General features: G+C 41.4%; 1 protein-coding gene across 2 annotated transcripts in view; it reads left to right on the top strand.

Annotated features, from left to right (window-relative positions):
- pebp4 (phosphatidylethanolamine binding protein 4) overlaps positions 1 to 17,332 on the top strand; it is a 53,401-nt gene that overhangs the window by 14,890 nt on the left and 21,179 nt on the right. For both annotated transcript variants that reach the window (XM_085475076.1, XM_085475075.1), the window contains one exon: positions 9,206 to 9,304. In XM_085475076.1, coding sequence (XP_085331202.1) covers positions 9,206 to 9,304 — 99 coding nt within the window. The remainder of the gene's footprint in view (positions 1 to 9,205; positions 9,305 to 17,332) is intronic.

The following is a 17,332-nucleotide window of genomic DNA, read 5'->3' as shown; positions in this document are numbered from 1 at the left end:
ATATATTATTCCCTTGGGGAGAGGCAAAGATGGAGCTGTGGAGCTGTTTTATTTGTGCTGTCTTTATCAGTGTGTCAGGCAGAGAGGCTGAGCTTGTTCTCTATGAATGGACGAGCCCTTGAACCATAAACCTGTACCTCCTCTGATAACAGTTTTTGCATTGTGATGTAAGTGCCATTCTCTGTGATGTCCTCTCTGACAGCACTAAATATATCAGCACGCACAAAATGATCTGTCAGACGAATTATTTTATTTCAACCAGTTCTCCAAAACTAAGGATTTTCTGTGCTGGGTACGCAGGATATGTGTGTGTGTGTGTGTGTGTGTTTTTGAAGACTACATTGTGCATTTTCTTAAGGATTCAAAGCAAAGCACAGCATTGTGGTTGCATTTCACCAAGCTTTTGCTGTTCTGTGGTTTTAACGCTTTTGCCTGTAGGTGAACATTTTTACTGTACTTTACTGTCTTCCATACTTCGTGCTGAATATCATTCGGTGCTATTTCTGCCGCTGACTGCTCTGACGTCTGAAATCACCATATCTTCTAAGGTGATATGAGTGCTCCCTGAATTACTCAGAGCCCATGATGACATGGACCTGATTGTCAGACGGGTGGGCTGGTGACACTGGAACACAGACGGTGCTTGTCTGTTTGAAATATTCAGTTTCAAGCTTCCAAGCCCTGGGCAGTCCTCTCTCCCAGTCTCCCAACACCCAGCTTCGCCCACTGAAACAAGACTCTTCCATACTGGAAAATCCGGCCCTGTCAACTGGCAGTCTGGACTAGGTTCAGCCCACACGCCAAGCACCCCACCACCACCACTTCCACCCCTTAATAGGCACAAGAGTTTGCCACCCCATGTAGATGCCTTTTGGTCGCCATCCATGAATGGCGTCAATAGCATCTTCCTACACAACAGTGACTGAACGGAGGGCACAAGAAAATGTGGGAATAATTTACACTTTCTCACTGTACTACCATCAGAAACCATAATTAATCATGATAGAAAAAATGTGGAAGCCATCTTGGCTGGTGAAACATGCAGTGCCTGTGAACAGCCCTGACACCTTTAACAGCTCCGATGGCCAAATAGGAATGGGGTGTCAGAGTGCTTACAACTAGTCTCCCTTCAAGGCAGCATGTTTCCCAACATCTTCAGACTCTTGTCTGCTGCATGATGGTTCATCATGAAGTGTAACCGTTGTAACCTTACAATTTATTTTACCACCACGATGCGCAATTAATCGCCTGTCTTGAGAACTTGAACATGTGGCGTTAGATGACGGGAGACCAAAACAATTGTTCTGTTAAAACAAAAACAGTAATATTAATTTTTTTTCCCCTCATCTCCTCCCAAACATTAAAATAAATAAAATGTGCCTACCAGGATAAACTTGATTGTTAAAATAAAGATTAAATAAGAGCTTCAATTGTTTATAGAATTGAAATCTCACATCATGTGTGCAAACCTGCTGTTTTTGGGTTGCGTTTACACTATTAGCAAATCCAAAATAGATCTGCATTGTTTTACTTTTCATCCACCAATTACCTTAAAGTGCTTGATTTAGATTTCCAAATCCAGGAGAAATAATTACAGTGATCTCCCCTTTAACTTTCTCAGGCAGCACTTGCTGGTAAAATAGATCTGACTCTCAGCGTGCGACATGCTTGACAGATTAATTACGGATATGAGTCCAGTGAGGTAATTTGCCCCGTTTGACTGCGTGTTCTTGGCAGCCAAACTACATGACAGAAATATTTGCCTCATTTAGCACTAGTTGGATCTCATGCTCGCATCCAAGCACCTGGCCCCATGTTTCTTCAGAATACCTGTTAGTGGTTGTTGCTGTGTCTGAGCATGTGCATTTGCAGAAATGCTTTCATGACAGTGAGTAGGTGTATGTGTGTAAAACCACCAGTAGAAAGTGTTGAAAGCCTCAGCTAGCAAGATCGCATCCAGGGTGACTAATAAGCTTAACATGAGCACGGCTGTGTTCGCAAGCATGGTGCGGTGAAAGAAGTCTTCAGTGTTGAGAGAAATGCAGAAATGGTTCCCTAGGCTGCTACTAATTCCTTCACCCCCTCAAGCTTCAATCAGACTGTGAACTATCTTACTGTTAGCTATGGCTTCATAGTAGTTACAAAGTTCACACCAGAAGTGCAAGGCTTTATAAACAAAGTTCAGGCTAGGCTGAATTTAAAAATTTCCAGAGTTTATCCAAGAGCTGCTCATTTGTGGTTTTGGAGGCTGAAATAATGCACATTGTTCAGGACTCTTGAATAACACACACTGTAGTAACATTTATTAGGTGGACTATAGGCTATGAATGTAATTGCATTGTCTCGTATTGCCTTGCGCCATGTGCTAATTAGATTCAAATATACCATATTAGCATATTTTTATGCTCAAGCAGAAAACGTGATTATGCAATTATGTAAACTTGTGTTTCATATTCCACTCAGTCCCCTTGAACTGCAACCTCCTCATAGCTCGCTCACTCATCTGTTTAGCTACTTAGCGGCCATCTAGTAGCTATGTTGTCTTTAGGCCTAGAATCTGCGTTTGTAGCCACATGTGACTTTGCTTTGACCATGTGGCTCCTCGAAGTGTGGATTTATAAGCCACTTCACACTCCATTCCTGTGTGGGAGGAGGCTGAGTTAAAAATAGGAAGGTTTGGAGGTAGTGAGCAGCCCGCACTGTGTGAGGCGTTTAAGAACACACAGAGAACTATTGGTGTTCTCTTTGCATTCTTTATTTGTGCCAATAAACCATGTGAGTTTTAAACTATTACCAGTATCAGAGTTTATAATAGTGTCAGGACTCAGGTTACTTCTAAAAGCATTGACTTTATGTGTTGCTGACTTTGTCTACCTAAGATATCTGGTAGTTAAAGTTACTAACTTAAGACTTATTTAAACCCCACGTTCATGTGTGGGTTCATAATGTGAGCATTTACAGTGAGGCAAAAAAGAAACATTAAATTAAAGTGCAGCATGCTGAGACAATATTTTAGTTCTGTTCATACCCCTGTAAGGTATTTAGTCACAACCTTAAAATTTGCCTAACCTTAAACCAAGAACTTTCTGTGTCTAAACATGCAAAGGTCTTGTTTTTTTTAGGTTATGTTTAGATGTAATCTAAAAAGAACCTTGTGGGTTTTATGACCTCATGTAGAGATATAAAGCTGTATTTTAGGAAGTGGTTTTCTGTCTGTCTAGTTTCATCATGCTCTGGATTCTACGATCGAGACATTAGTGGAGGAGCCAAGGATTTTTTTAAATATCTTAAAGTGTAAATAATATCTTATAGTGCAAATGTTTTATAAAAAAAAACATGACCTGCGTCATGTTTCCATATAGTAAATATGTACTAAAGGTTATTAGAGCAAAATGACCAAATGTTTTTTAAATAGAAACTCTGACTTTAAAGGTCAGTTTCAAGTGTGAGTCAGAGAATTTATACTATTTATAACGGTTTGTAATAGTTTAAGGAGAAGATTCAAAGCACATGCAAAAAGCTAAGTGATGAACTTTGTTTGTGTTATAGTTATGTTTTTGTTTTTTTAACAACACTGTTTCTGTTATAATGTCAACACGTGTGATGTTGGTCACCTTAAAACCAGACCCAGTTCTGATTCTGAAAGTGGCATTTCACAACTTCTTCTCTGCTTTAATAAATCAGAAAAAGAGGTGAAGTGTTGATTTGACATGCTCATTATAGATAGGGCTGGATCAAGTGACCCTAAACCTTCCCTTAGTTACGCTGCAGACTTGCAATAGGGCTGGTGCACTGAGTATTTCTTCTTCACTCACCGTGTGTTTACACAACACTATGTATTTAATCATTAGTTCTTATTAAGCTCTGGCTCTCTTCTAAAGTGTGTCTTTTGTCCTGTCTTCCTCCCTCGGCCACCACCAGTCTGGGCAGATGGCTTCCCCTCATTGAGCCTATTTCTGGTGAAGGTTTCTTCCTGGTAAAAAGGAGTTTTTCTTTCCCGCTGTCGCCAAGTGCTTGCTCATAGGGGGTCATCTGATTATTGGGGTTTTTATTGGAGGTTTGTTCCTTTATAATATAAAGTACCTTAAGGGGACTGTTGTGATTTGGATTTAATTGGATGGATGAATGAAGAATCTTTTAAAGACTCAGACAGCTACAAACAGTTGCTGCAGTGGACACTTTTCATTTTTCTAACTTCGCTCCTCTCCGTGTCTGGCTGAAGTACCAAACCACGTATCACACACTTTGGACACTGCCTGGCAACAGGTACTCTTTGCAGGTAGACGGGCACATAGCTTCCTATGGTCTGGTACGGAGCTGCCATTGGAGAACCATGTTCAGTCCAGAGCTGGCAGACAGATATTTTAGGCCACATAAGGAAATATATTGTCTGTATTTTAAAAAACAAACAAAAAAACACCCATTGGGATACTACATTACCCATAATTCAGCTCAACAACCTCATTCCCTTAAGTGAACTGTAAAAGTGGTCCTAGAGTCTTTGTAGACATGACAAGACAGTTTAATCGCTGCAAAAAAAGATATCGTTTGATGTTCTTTGTCTTTCACCCAATTCCTGTGGTGCAGATTACCAGCGTGCTCTCTATGGCTGACTATGAAGAGGGTTTTAAAACGCTGCTAGCAGTGAGGAAAATGAGGTTCCCAAGCTTCTGCCGATGAACATTGGGGGATGGGCTGCTATTAATGACGATGAGGGGCCTCCTTACCTGTAAGGTCAGCGACCTCTAGGTGAATGCTGCAGCGCTCCTTTTCCATCTAATCTTTGGCTGTATGTCCCACATATTTCTGGTAAGGATCCAATTACTTCTGCCTGGCTGACCTCTGACCTCTTCGTCACCAGTATGAACCTCATCTTCTGACCCCAACAGTCTTACCACTGTTAACCTTCCCCATCATTCACCCGTCTGTCCCTCTCCCTGCTATCATGATTCTATAAGGAGACCTTATCTCAGTGTCCCTAATGTAAAAGTCCACTCAACTTTTCTCTGTGACTTCACTTGATATGGTTTTATACACAGTAAGTAAAATGCCATTAATCTTGTTTGGTTGTACAAAGAACAGAACAGCTGATTAGGTGGAGACTCATTTTCTCTGCCCTCTGATAAATTTACTTCTGCAGTCGTGTTCTACAGTTCCTGTTTTTCTGTATTTACAGAATGATCTTTGAACCTCGTTATAAGCTGCAGTCGATGGTTGTTAAGCCATCGCCGTCTCTTAATCACAACACAGATACCTCTTAATTACCAAATGAGTTCAAGTGTTTTTGCTGCTTAAACAAGGATTTGGGATCGATGCATTGCTTTGCTCGGGGTCGAGCAGTGAGCACTGTTGACCATTTAATGAAACGTTACAGGTTCTGTGCGCAGAGGCTGAAGGAAGTGAAGAGCTGGGAGGATAAAGCGAAGGATGTATTAATAGGCAGCTGCACGGACGACACAGTTTGGGATTGGGTCAGGGATAAAGCATGAACTTGTAAACTCACAGAGGGGCCTCTCCTTCCTCCCTCCCTCTCGCTAACTTACTCTCGCCCTCCGTGGTGTCATCAGTTAGCAGAAGTGGGCTCGATAGCCCAGGCAGGCTCTACGAGAGCAGCGATTACCCATCCTTTCTGATTCTCATCCCCAGCAGAGTTCACTCAAAGGTAATACAGTATGCATCCAGAGAGACACCAGATTTCCTCTGCCTTTGTTCTTTGACGTCTCCTGCTTTGCAAATACTATATCCATTCGATGCAATTGGCATACATGTAATTTAACAAATATCACCTTTACACTCCTATTACATAAAATCACAAAGAGGTATAGAATTTGTATATTATTCAGCCCCCCCCCCCCCCCCCCTTTTTCCTTTCTGCAACTGACCAGTAGCCATTAACGAGGTGCCCAGTTGACTTCAGGGTCCGTTGCACCCCCCTGGCATCCAAGGTGTGGTCTCAATGGGCCGTTTTGCTGTGATCACAGCAGGCAGTGGGAGGTTAATCCCAAGAGAATGCAAGCTCAATCTTTTCCCGCCTCCAGCTTGCACCCGGGGCCCTCACATCTCCACTTGTATAATGGCCTGACGGAGCTCTGTGGTCTGTGGCCAACACCTCTTCAGATTTCACTTCTGCTTTCTTTAGCTCTGAGAATATTGTGACATTTTTCAAGGCCTGCACCCATTACAAAGAATAACCGAGTGGGTTGCTGACCTCTCACCTTTGTGCAAAGTCTAATTATAAGTATAAGCTAAGTATATGGAAGAAACTGAATACTTAAACACTATGTAAATTTTTGTGTTGTCCAAAATATAGAAAATGAACCGTCACCAGTCATAGATATCATAAGCAGCAGAAGTGAATTTTAAATTATCAGCATGGCTCAGATATTACTAATAATTAATACTAATGAGAAACTCTAGCATGTTTTTAAAAATGTGTGCCTCCCAGTGTACAGCTATGACAATTAGCCCCCCGTTAAAACATGTTTTGATATACGTTTAGTTTGTTCGAGCACCGCTAAATAATTTCAGATGGCAGAATATGCATCTGTTTTTCCCCGGAGTCTTTTGCACATATCTGCGCGTAATTAATGTGGATTTTGACAGATGGAGAAAAAAAAATGTCCTCGTAATAGAGAAGGGTACATGCCACAATGTGTGAAGTGCAAGCATGGAGGGAGCTTCTTGTATTATTTGCTGCCCATGCCAGCTGGACCCGACAGATACTTACAGGTAGAAATTCGAGCAAGAAATATATGCAGGAATCATTTAAATTCAGTGCCCACCATAAATAGGCGGTGTTTTTGTTGTTACGGTTGGAAATTAATGTGAAATGTTCTCAGTGTTGTTCTAAATTTGGCATTCAGAAGACTAAACCTGTCCCGTTCGGTGTCTTTCCATCCATGGTAACCTTCGTGAAATATCCAATGAAGTGCAATTTCTTTCAATGGTAATTGTGACTGGAGGTCATTTTTAATTTAAATGCTTAAAATCCCCCCCCCCCCCCCCCCCTTTTAGTCATTGTGTGCACGCGTGTGTGTCTACGTGCACACGTGTGTGTGGTGTGTGCATCTGTTGTTAGAAACCATGTTATTTCTGAATGCATCAGGGTCTGACTTAAATATTAGTGTAACTACATTATCACAGTTTCTTTGCCTGGTAGCAAATATGTACAAATGAGGATTACAACTCTTGAGAAGGCAACAGGTCATGGTTGGTAAGCTGCCCGGGGGGGTCACTGATATAGAGTCACTTTTGACAGGCTGTGGAGGAGGCTCTATTGTTGCTGGTGTGTCTGGATGTTACCTGCAGGCACTATCACTGAGACTACAGTATTATCCTATTATTAGGCTTAGTTGTTTACGCTTATTACTGCTTGTCAGGTAGGCAGAGAATCCTTCTGAAAATGAGCATCTGCGGAAAAAATACACGACTACTTCTTTATCTCATTCAAGTACATCGGCTTAGGATAATTTTCACAGGCCTGCACGAATGTATTGATAGGACACAACAAACAGAAATGTAAGATTTATGTTTACATGGAAAATGTTTTCCTGCACCGACTTTCCCAACAGTGTTATTTGGCAGCCGACGTGAGAATGTAAGAAACGATGCATCTGTTCTCTGTGTATTAAAGCTGATAGCATTATGGTATTGCCTCTGTAGGAAGCACGATATACAGTAAGGGGGACAGCGAGGATTGAAACAGCCTTGATTAATGTCTCTGTTTGTAGAGGAAGTGAACAAAATAAAAAAAGCCCATCATATGGTCTGGCAGATTTTGGGCACTAGACCAGGGATGACAAATGTGCTCTCGCAATAATTCAATCTGCTCTCATAATTCTCTAACTTTTAGGGACAGACAGAATGAAGATTTTCCGGCAATTAAGCCGCCAAGTCAACGTCCAATAACTGTGATCAAGTGTTAGTTAAGATGCTTTTTCTCTCACTTTATCCATTGACAGATTGAGGGGTATAAAGATACTTGGTAAGTGGCAGAAAGTTACTGTGAATATGTTAACGAGAGGATTTGGTATCGGATCCAAAACGTTGTCATTTTGTTGATGTCACATTAATGATATGAAGTTTTAAGAATAACTGTGAAGGAACAGAGCTCACTTGTTGGAAGAATAAGTTTGTGATTAGCACAGCTACTGTATTCCAATGTGTATCATTGCCTTTTTAGGACAGTGATAGGTTTGTAGCATAAACCTATTCGCTGGAACGTTAAGACAATATAATTACACTGCAAGCAAGACGCAAGTAGGCAAACTTCTTCATGTTACTCGTGCACGGGAGAGAACCGGACAGAGCGCCGTTCCTTCGCTTGACCCCAGTAGCTCTCGTCCGTTCTCCCATACACTGTCCTTTTATTGAGGTTACATGAATATGCATAAGTTCATTAACATATGACGTCTACATACAAACAAAGAGTACCTTGCCTGTGTGTGTGTGTGTGTGTGTGTGTGTGTGTGTGTGTGTGTGTGTGGACTGCTGATCAAAGGGTCAAACATCCTTGGTCAGGAAGAGGGTAGCCTCCCCCTCACCCTAGATGGTTCATCCTAGATAACACGGTGAGGAAGTCCTGCAGTTCATCTAAACAAAGAGCACTTAGACTAGAACAGACGCAACTACGTTAATCCTACCATAAAACAATAAGACACGGTATGACCTCTCATGCTCCCAAAGTGCTGTCTAATACACACAAAGTTTGCAGACTATCAAGGATCAAAACCTCTACCAATCTACAACTAATTACAAAACTCTAAGCATATATAAGTAAATATTTCTAAGCATAAATGACAATCAACAATACAAACTCTAACAGACAGCTTTCTTCATACTTTGAGCACTTTAACCTTGGCAGCTGAATTAAGACTGTTAACACAGAAGAAAACCCACCCTTCTGGCTTTGTTTGCTGTCTGCATACATTTTATAAATAGAATAAGAATTCACACAGCATTAAATAGGGTAACGTAAAGCTTAGAAAGTAAAGTGTGTGTTTTTGAGTATCTAAACCAACTCCAGTTGTCAAGCCTTGGGCGACGTAATGTGCAAACGGCACATGGCTGTTTAGAAAGCAGAAGGGATCAGGTACTGCTGTTGCTCAAAGTGCCTCTGGGCCAATCACAGTGTGCATGGCACTGCGGTAAACACTTTGTCTGTGTTAAATAAATCAATAACATATGAATCTCCTTCTGTTTGCAGAAAAAGACGTACGTCTTGGTGATGGTCGATCCTGATGCTCCAAACCGCAGCAAGCCAACATCTGCTTACTGGAGGCACTGGTTGGTCGTGGACATACAGGTACGCTAAGACTGAAAAACTGCGCCGCTTTAAGGAAAAACAAGACTTGTGTTTTGGTGATGGTGACACAGGCCGTGTTTGTTATTGGATTAGAAACTCATGGGGTACAAATTTATGATGTAGCGCGTGGCTGTTTAAAAAAAAAAATTTCTTGAAAATTGTGCATTTTCATAATCTCGGGGTCTCACTTGGCATGTGTAGTGTTTACATCTGCACTGGGGCCGATCGTAAGGCTGAAAAATTATGAATGGTTTTTAAGCCTAACTTGGTTCAAAAAAAGGATGCCAAGTTTGAAAAATGTTAATTTTTCATATCATGTATCTTGTGCAATAAATGCCTGTGACAAAAGTGTGGGAGTAAGTCTTTCTAAATGGCTGTGAAAGTTTGCAAGGCCCTGTCAGCAGCAATTTCCCTCTGCTGCAGAGAGCCTGGGATGTGTCAATGCAGGCGTGTGAGACCGAGATTGAGGAGAGCAGCATGCGAGGCGCACACTCTTTTCTCCCATAGAGCTCCAGTCCCTCAGCTCCCCCTTCAGTGGAGAGATCTTGGCAGAATGTCCTCCCTTCATCTGTTCCCCCAGGCAGAGCAGCTCCCCCAATGATCCACACTTCTCCATATTTTACACCCCCGAAATGGGCACAGCTCCGATCCCCTTATTTCTCTTCATATTTCACTCCTTTTTATCCGTTCGTTTGTGTGTTTTCACATTCTTGCATTCTAACGCCAAATGCATGTTGAGTTGTTGATTGCCTCAAATATTTAGAGGTTTGCCGACATTTTATAATCCCCCGGTAACCGGGAGATCAACTCGGTAGATTAAGACTAGTGGTTTAAGAAACAAGCACACAAAGACGCTTCAGCGATGTATCACTGCTGCCATTTCGTTTTTATAAGGCGTGGTCATACACGAAGTAAACGGCACATTGATTTAAAGATCCAAATGTGATGTATTTGGGATGTATATTCTGGAAAACCTGCAGTAGATGTAGACTGTGCGTTCTGTGATTGAGCTCATTGGTGAGAGTTGGTTTATTTAACCACACTTTGGCTTACTGTAAGGAATCTATGAATATTTACCTCACATTTCTCACATACATCAATGATATAAAAAAAGGGAGTGATTTGCACTTTGTAAAATTGTATTAGGCATCACCTTTGCTTCTTATTTTTAAGCCAATAAAGTCTGCCTGGCTGCACGACTAGCTGTGAATAAACAAATGTCTTTCAAGTGCTCAGACAGAGCACATTTTCTCTAGCAATTCAATTTCCTGTCACTTGTGTGGGTGTTGACCTGCGTTGCCCATGTAGGGATTGGCCAATGTGATGGGATGTTTTTCTGATTGTGACTGGTGGTTGGTCAGAAGGGTTAATGAGCCTTTTGAGTGATGCCAACTGTAGTGGGAGGTGTTTAATTGACCAGGGTGCCTAGGTGACATCATAAAATCTCAGTTTTGTTTGAAGTGCCGATGTGAATGTATTGGATTTTGATTTGGTTCAGCGGTTTTGACAGCAATGTCGGTCAATTTTTGAATGAATGCATAAGTATATGTAATTCAGAAAGAAAAGACTAGAGTCACAGTCAAATATGATTGAGGATTTTTTTTTTTTTTATTTATTCTTTGCATTATTGTTTCATGTGAATTTAAAATAAAAAGTTCTGTGTGCTAATATTTGACATTCACTAGTTATTTGTAACAATGTGTTTGATGGTAGATTACTCTGAAAGGAAAGTTTCTTTAGCTGAAGTCAGGGGTCATGCTTTCAAATGTCAAAGGGATCAGTGTTTTGATCCTCACTCGTCAGATGGTGTGAGCTGCAGCAGCCATAGTCTTTTCATATATATTCATTAGCACAAGGTCATGCAATCTTGCCCTAGATGAGGATGTTTCCATAATTAGTGTGGATTTTTTTTTTTTTTTTTTTTTATCCATATCCGGAGTTATGAAGAAAAACATTTCTTTAATTTAACTGAGAATAAAGTGAGGTCAGGCTGGACTGAGCAGCACGGCGCTACAGATTTACACCGATATCTCCACCAAAGTCTCATTAGAGAATCAATGATAGCACAGCAAAGACCTGCTAGAGTACCTTGTGTTTAGATAGGTTCCTCACCTTACCTTGCTCTGCATGTTCAGCTGTTCACCTATCAAAACATGCTGCTGAGGGTTTTTTTAATTACGTGACTGCTGTGTAAGACGCACTTGAGAAGGATACTTGTGAATCAGAGTGTGAACATTATCAGGCCGACCGGACCAACCAAGTAGCAGATGTCTTTCTTTTGGAATGATTATCAATAGTAATTTTAAGATAATGACATTGTGTTGTTGCGATTAACATATTTGCCTTGTGCATAAAAGGTCTCTGGTTTCAGACACAAAACCAGCTTCAGGGGTCACAAGCTGGTGTCGGTCCAAAGCCCTGCTGTAAAATCTGTGGCACATCCAAGTGTGGTTTACTCAAACCAGAAAATACAGCTCAGTCCTGATGTTGCTAAAGCTCAGTTCAATTCAAATTTATTTATATAGCACCAAATCACAACATCAGTTGCTTCAACAATCAGACAACTTCCTGTGAGCAAGCACTTGGAGACAGTGGGAAGGAAAAACTTCCTTTTAACAGGAAGAAACCTCCAGCAGACCAGACTCAGGGAGGGGCGGCCATCTGCTGCGACCAGTTGGGGGTGAGGGGGAGGGACAAAAGACACACTGTGGAAGAGAGCCAGAGATTAATAACAACTGTGGGCCAAGCTAGTTAAGTTAAATGGGGGGAAAAAATCCTGACAGCAGTTTTGATACGTTGATAAATGAGAGAACACATCCGTATAATTATGAGTCTGCCTGCTATCAAAGAACCAAGTGTGGGATAATAAACCAAATTACTAAAGTGTGGGTTTAGCTAAACTGAGATTTAGGAAAAGACTTGCTTCAACTATTTGGCTTGGATTGTAGCTGTGCTTTAAAGTCTGTGTTAAACAAACAGCATTAAGTCAGATTCTGGTTTTAACTACGCGTTAAGTAGTCCCTCCGTTTTAGCTCCTTTGTCATTTTTCAAAATAAACCCAACTGGGTCGAGCTGTTATTTGTGCCTGACACAGTAGGAAAAAATCCCAAAAATAAATGTAACTATATCCAACAGCATCAGCAAACATTTATAAACATGCCGAACAACTGTACAAATACAATTTGAAGACAATCATATTTTAATGTTTGTCAGGTGTTAAATCTTTTATTTAACTGTGTATCACATATCACATCTTTACTTTTGGCTGCCAAGAACAATTCACTCCAGCAATTAAGTGTAAACTGTGTGGCTGGGTGTCTTGTCTTCTCTCACCAGCTGTCCACTTTTCTGTGAGAGCTCGCATTATTAGATGCTCTATATGCATTTTTCATTGCGACTGCCCATTTTCCCTGACCCCCTGAACAACAGTAACAATCATTTAGAATCTTCTGCAGCACACGCTGTTTTTTTTTTTTTGTTTTGTTTTGTTTTTGGGGGTTTTTTCATCAATTGTGGACAATTACCAAAATAACCATCAACAGATTGTTGTCTCGCTCTCGAAGTCGAATTCCAGATTGTGAGCCTCTCCCTCCCTCTCTTTGCTCTCCCAGAGACTAAATCAATACAGATGTTCGGGTACGGACTCGCAGCAATAATTACTATAACAAGCAAATCATTAGTACCTGAATAGAGTTAGCATATATATAAACTGCACTGGGTGTTACTTTAACTTTCTAATACTCTCATTATTTTGGTGCATGTTGAGTCAACATGATGCAATATGAAGTTGCAAAGCAGTGCTATAGTTAATGCACTTTTGCACTCACTGGTTAGAAAGAGATAAAAAAGCCTTAGGTTTTTATAGATAATTATAGCCAGACCAATATCATCAGCTGATATTCAGGGAGCAGATTGTCCGATATGGAATGATATTTAAAAAAATATTCTTATAAAACACGGTGCAGGAAAGATGATTTAAAATGTTCTCATCTAGTTCATTGTGCAGCAGAATGCCTGCAACTTTGTTTACAATGCTCCATACATGAAGACTGATGTCCAGGATGTCCCCTGCCCCTTGCACTTTGAGCTGGGATACACTCAGTATATTAAGTCAGTGTCAGTGACTTTGCAGTATTTTTAGCATGCAAAAGCAATACAGAGATGATTATTGGATTTTTCAGAGCTCCAACTTTTTTCTGCAGTTATTCTACAGTCTGTTTATAGCCACCAGAAGCAGAAACACTAAGGCTACCATGCAGCAGCCATCATCCGAGCTCAGATACATTTCTTTAAACAAGACATGAGATTTACGACCCCTCGTAGCCTGTTTGGACTCCGATCACTCTGTCCTGTTTTGAGGATTGGAAGCCATCACATATCAGCTTCCTCTTCATGACTAATCGAAGGCCAGTTGCATGCACATCCTTCGTGCATTCGCGATTATGGTGCATGAGGGACTTGCATGCTTTAACATCCATCTCTGTTGTAGCGGCTCCCAAAGCAGGACACTGCCTGCGTTCTGCTGCTGCTCAGGCAAATACAAACAGTGAAGTATTGTGACTGTGTCAGACCAGCTGGCTTTGTGTTTGTGAGTTCTGAGGCCTGCAGAGATCATCTGCTCCACACCTCAAGATGTCCTTTATCTGCAAACTATTAGACGTGCAATGCCTCGCAGCATTTCATTCACCATTTAGCTCTTGAAAGCATTAAAATTTTAGCATTTTCTTTCTTTCTTTTCTTTTTTTTTTAAACTCTAAACACCTCATCTTAAAGGACCACAAAAACACAGAAAAGAGGACAAGAGTTGCATGTTGGCACAGACTGTTTTGAAACAACAACAACAGATTCTCGTTGTACTTATTTACCATTATTGTGAATATGTTTAGTGTGTGTCTTTTCAGGAGATATTGTGTGTTTTACATGCACTGAGACATTTCTGCCTGTGCACTCAGTGATGAGCCTTTATCCAAAGTTTATAGTTGATGTGAAGTTTTGCAAAAACTGTCAGTTTTGAAGATCATTACTCTCTAAGAAGCATTCAACAATAGCGTTGCAATTTTAACCTCTGCAATAGCCTCAGAGTTTGTTTTAGCAAAATACCTGTCGAATATTGCAAATAAACATACATAATTGTATTGTTCTTTATCCCGTAATTATCCCTACTGTGGCATGTTATGATTTAAGCGTTTATTTTTGACAGACAGCTGCCCCCATATGGAAGCCAAAAGCAGTTTCCCACAGGCCAGGCGAACCATAGCTAGCTTCATTGTGAGAACAAAGAACCATTGGTATTATTCATAATTAAACTCTTATTGTGTACTCTGCTGAATATTTCCATTCTTCTGCCTCTCTCCTGCTCACTCTCATTTCCCCTCTCGATACTTTGCACCTCGTGCTGGGAACATCTGTCTGGCGTCAGAGCGGAGCCTGGCTGTGCAGATTGGAGCAGGTAGAGGAGCACATTGTAGCCCAGCTAATGATGAGAGTGTCTGCCCTCTCTCTTGGAGGAGACGCAAGCTGCTGCTTCACGCTCGCTCATTCCACTCATACGCCCAGGGAAACAGATTTCCAAACATATGCAGTATGTTTTTAATCCAGTTGAGCACTTCATTTCCCAGCAAACACAAATAACCTTACGGGACATCCATATCTTATGACAAGGGGGTGGGCGCAAAGGAAGTGAACAATTTTCCTTTTTAATGTGATTTTTTTTCTCCCTCCAAAGTTGCTAAACATGCTCATAACCCAGGTTAACAGTTTGCTTGTTTGTGGTTTCGCAAACTTTTACGCAGAAGTGCCTACTGACTCCGAGTCCTGTGAAGCAACTTTATCCAGTCTAAACTCCACTCGGTGCACCTGTTGTCATCCTTTGTTTAAACTTAAACTGACAGGATAAACACATGTTCTTTGTGGTAAGTGTCTTAAAGAATACGAACAGATTGTTGTCAGTAACATAAATATGTGAAGTAAAGCGGAGCACCTGTTTAAGTGATTGATGACGAGAGTTGTGCCAGAATTTAAAGAATATTTTCAAAAGTTTCAAGATATCGACATAAAATTGTGTATTAGATATCATATTTTGTATTTTAGCTCGAATTAGTTTAACCCTGATAAAGTTTTGCACGCAGGTCATTCATCCCCCCCTTTTTTTTTTTTTTTTCCCGTAACAAGCCAAAAGCCTCCCCTGGTTCAAGTCAACAATAGTCCTTAACAGTGAAGCACAGCTGGAGGTGCTTAAGCATTTAGAGCATATGCTCATCCTGTCAACTAGAGCCAGGCTGAATGTCAGAGGTGGTATTACATGGAGTTCATCTTTTGGACTCCCTCCCTGCAAAAAAATATCAACTCCAGCAGCCTTTCCTCTTCGTCTCTGCCGTTTTAGGACGCTAGTCTTTGTTAGTTCTTGCTTTATTTTTCTTGCATTACTTTTTTCTTTCGCGCAGCCGTCATGTATGTCTCTGATGTCTGCATCCAGGGACGTGTGTGTATGTTTGAAAGAAGTTGGAGGAGTGCTAGCAGGACAAAAATCAATGCTTTGTGAAGCGACATGCCAACTTGCCTGGCGCTTTTTTGCATCTCGACAGCCCTTGTCTTGAGTACAAACACCATGTAATAATACATCAATGTTATCTTACTTGCAGTTTATTAACAAACAGGTTCTTCTTCAGTGTGGGCTGCTGCTCTCACTGTTCTCTGCCACCTAAAGGGAGAATTACATAAGAATCCTCCGCTCAGTTGTCAGCTCCATCCCCCGTCCACATACAATAAACACACACTCAAGTGCACGCACGCTTATACGCACACACAATACTGTAGCTGATAACAGACCAAGCCTCTTGCCATCTCTATAACAACTGACCTCCCCGCCACGGTTGCTGTGGTGAGATGATTGAGGAGGTTTCACTGCATGAAGAACGTGAGCTGCGATGGTTTCCTGTGAGCAATTGGAAAGGTTGTTTGGGCGCAGAGGGAATAATCAGCATTTACGCGTGGCCTAATAACAACCCAAATTCCTGTTTGTATTGTCATGTGAATTAAATTTCTCGGGGGGTGGGGGGGAGTTGAAGCATCCAAAATCGCATCTCTTGCACATTTATTTTTATTTAAGCAGATAGGTCTACTGTGTCAGCGTGCTGGATTAATTTCCAGCCTGAGCCCTGTCCTGGATATATCACGAATGCTCTCCAAGAAAACAAGGACAACCTGGAAAGCCCTCTTTGATCCAGTCTGTCACACTAGAGCCTTGTAGGGGGAAAAAAGAGCAGATTGGACCTTGTCCATGAGAATGCAGTTTAAGAAACCAGTAGCTATGCACACATTAAGGCACTTCTTTTAATATGTGCCCCCTTTCTTCACACCCACGACCATTGTGTATAAAATCCTGTTTTTCCTGAAAAGATTTCTCGTCGCAGCCGCAGACAATGTTCCCCCACACAAGCTGTCGTCTTTGTCATCCCCCCACCCTCCACACACCCCCCACCTTCCACTTCAGTCAGTAAAGCAGGATCTTTGGCAGTCGGCCCCGCGTGCGAATTTGTGCGTTTCAGGGTACAGGTGGGGGGGGGATTGACGGAGTCTGCCTACCTGTTCCCCCTGTAAAGTGGTCAATTTTTGACAGACGTGGAGAGGGGAGGAAAAAGCGGGCGCGGAAACCACAAAGAGAGGGGCGGGCAAATGAACAAATGTCAGGGTTAGCGGGGGGTTGCTCGGGCCGCAGCCGTGGAAAATGCTTCCTCTTAGGGGTGTCTCCTGGAGAAGGGGAGTGAGGCATGCTGATAAAAACAACTCACTAACAATTATGCTCACCTAAAATAGCCCTTACTTAAGTATATGGCATGCTTGCCAGTTAATTGTACACAAAAACAAAGACTTCACAAAGGACCTCCTGCAGCCAATGTATTTTCTTGTATTTTGGCATGATAATTAAGTGTGACAGCTATGAATGCAAAGTTGACAGATATTATAGGGGCCTGTCTAAATGTACGTACTGATTGTTTGGATTCCAAAAGTTATCCTAACTGTAAAAGT

The sequence above is a fragment of the Copadichromis virginalis genome, linkage group LG12 (genome assembly GCF_057382275.1).
Source record: "Copadichromis virginalis isolate Kocher_CV1m ecotype Utaka linkage group LG12, C_Virginalis_male_GT1.1, whole genome shotgun sequence".
Classification (NCBI taxonomy): Eukaryota; Metazoa; Chordata; class Actinopteri; order Cichliformes; family Cichlidae; genus Copadichromis; species Copadichromis virginalis.
The sequence above is the reverse complement of the archived record's forward strand: the minus strand, read 5'-3'. Positions and strand labels throughout refer to the sequence as shown.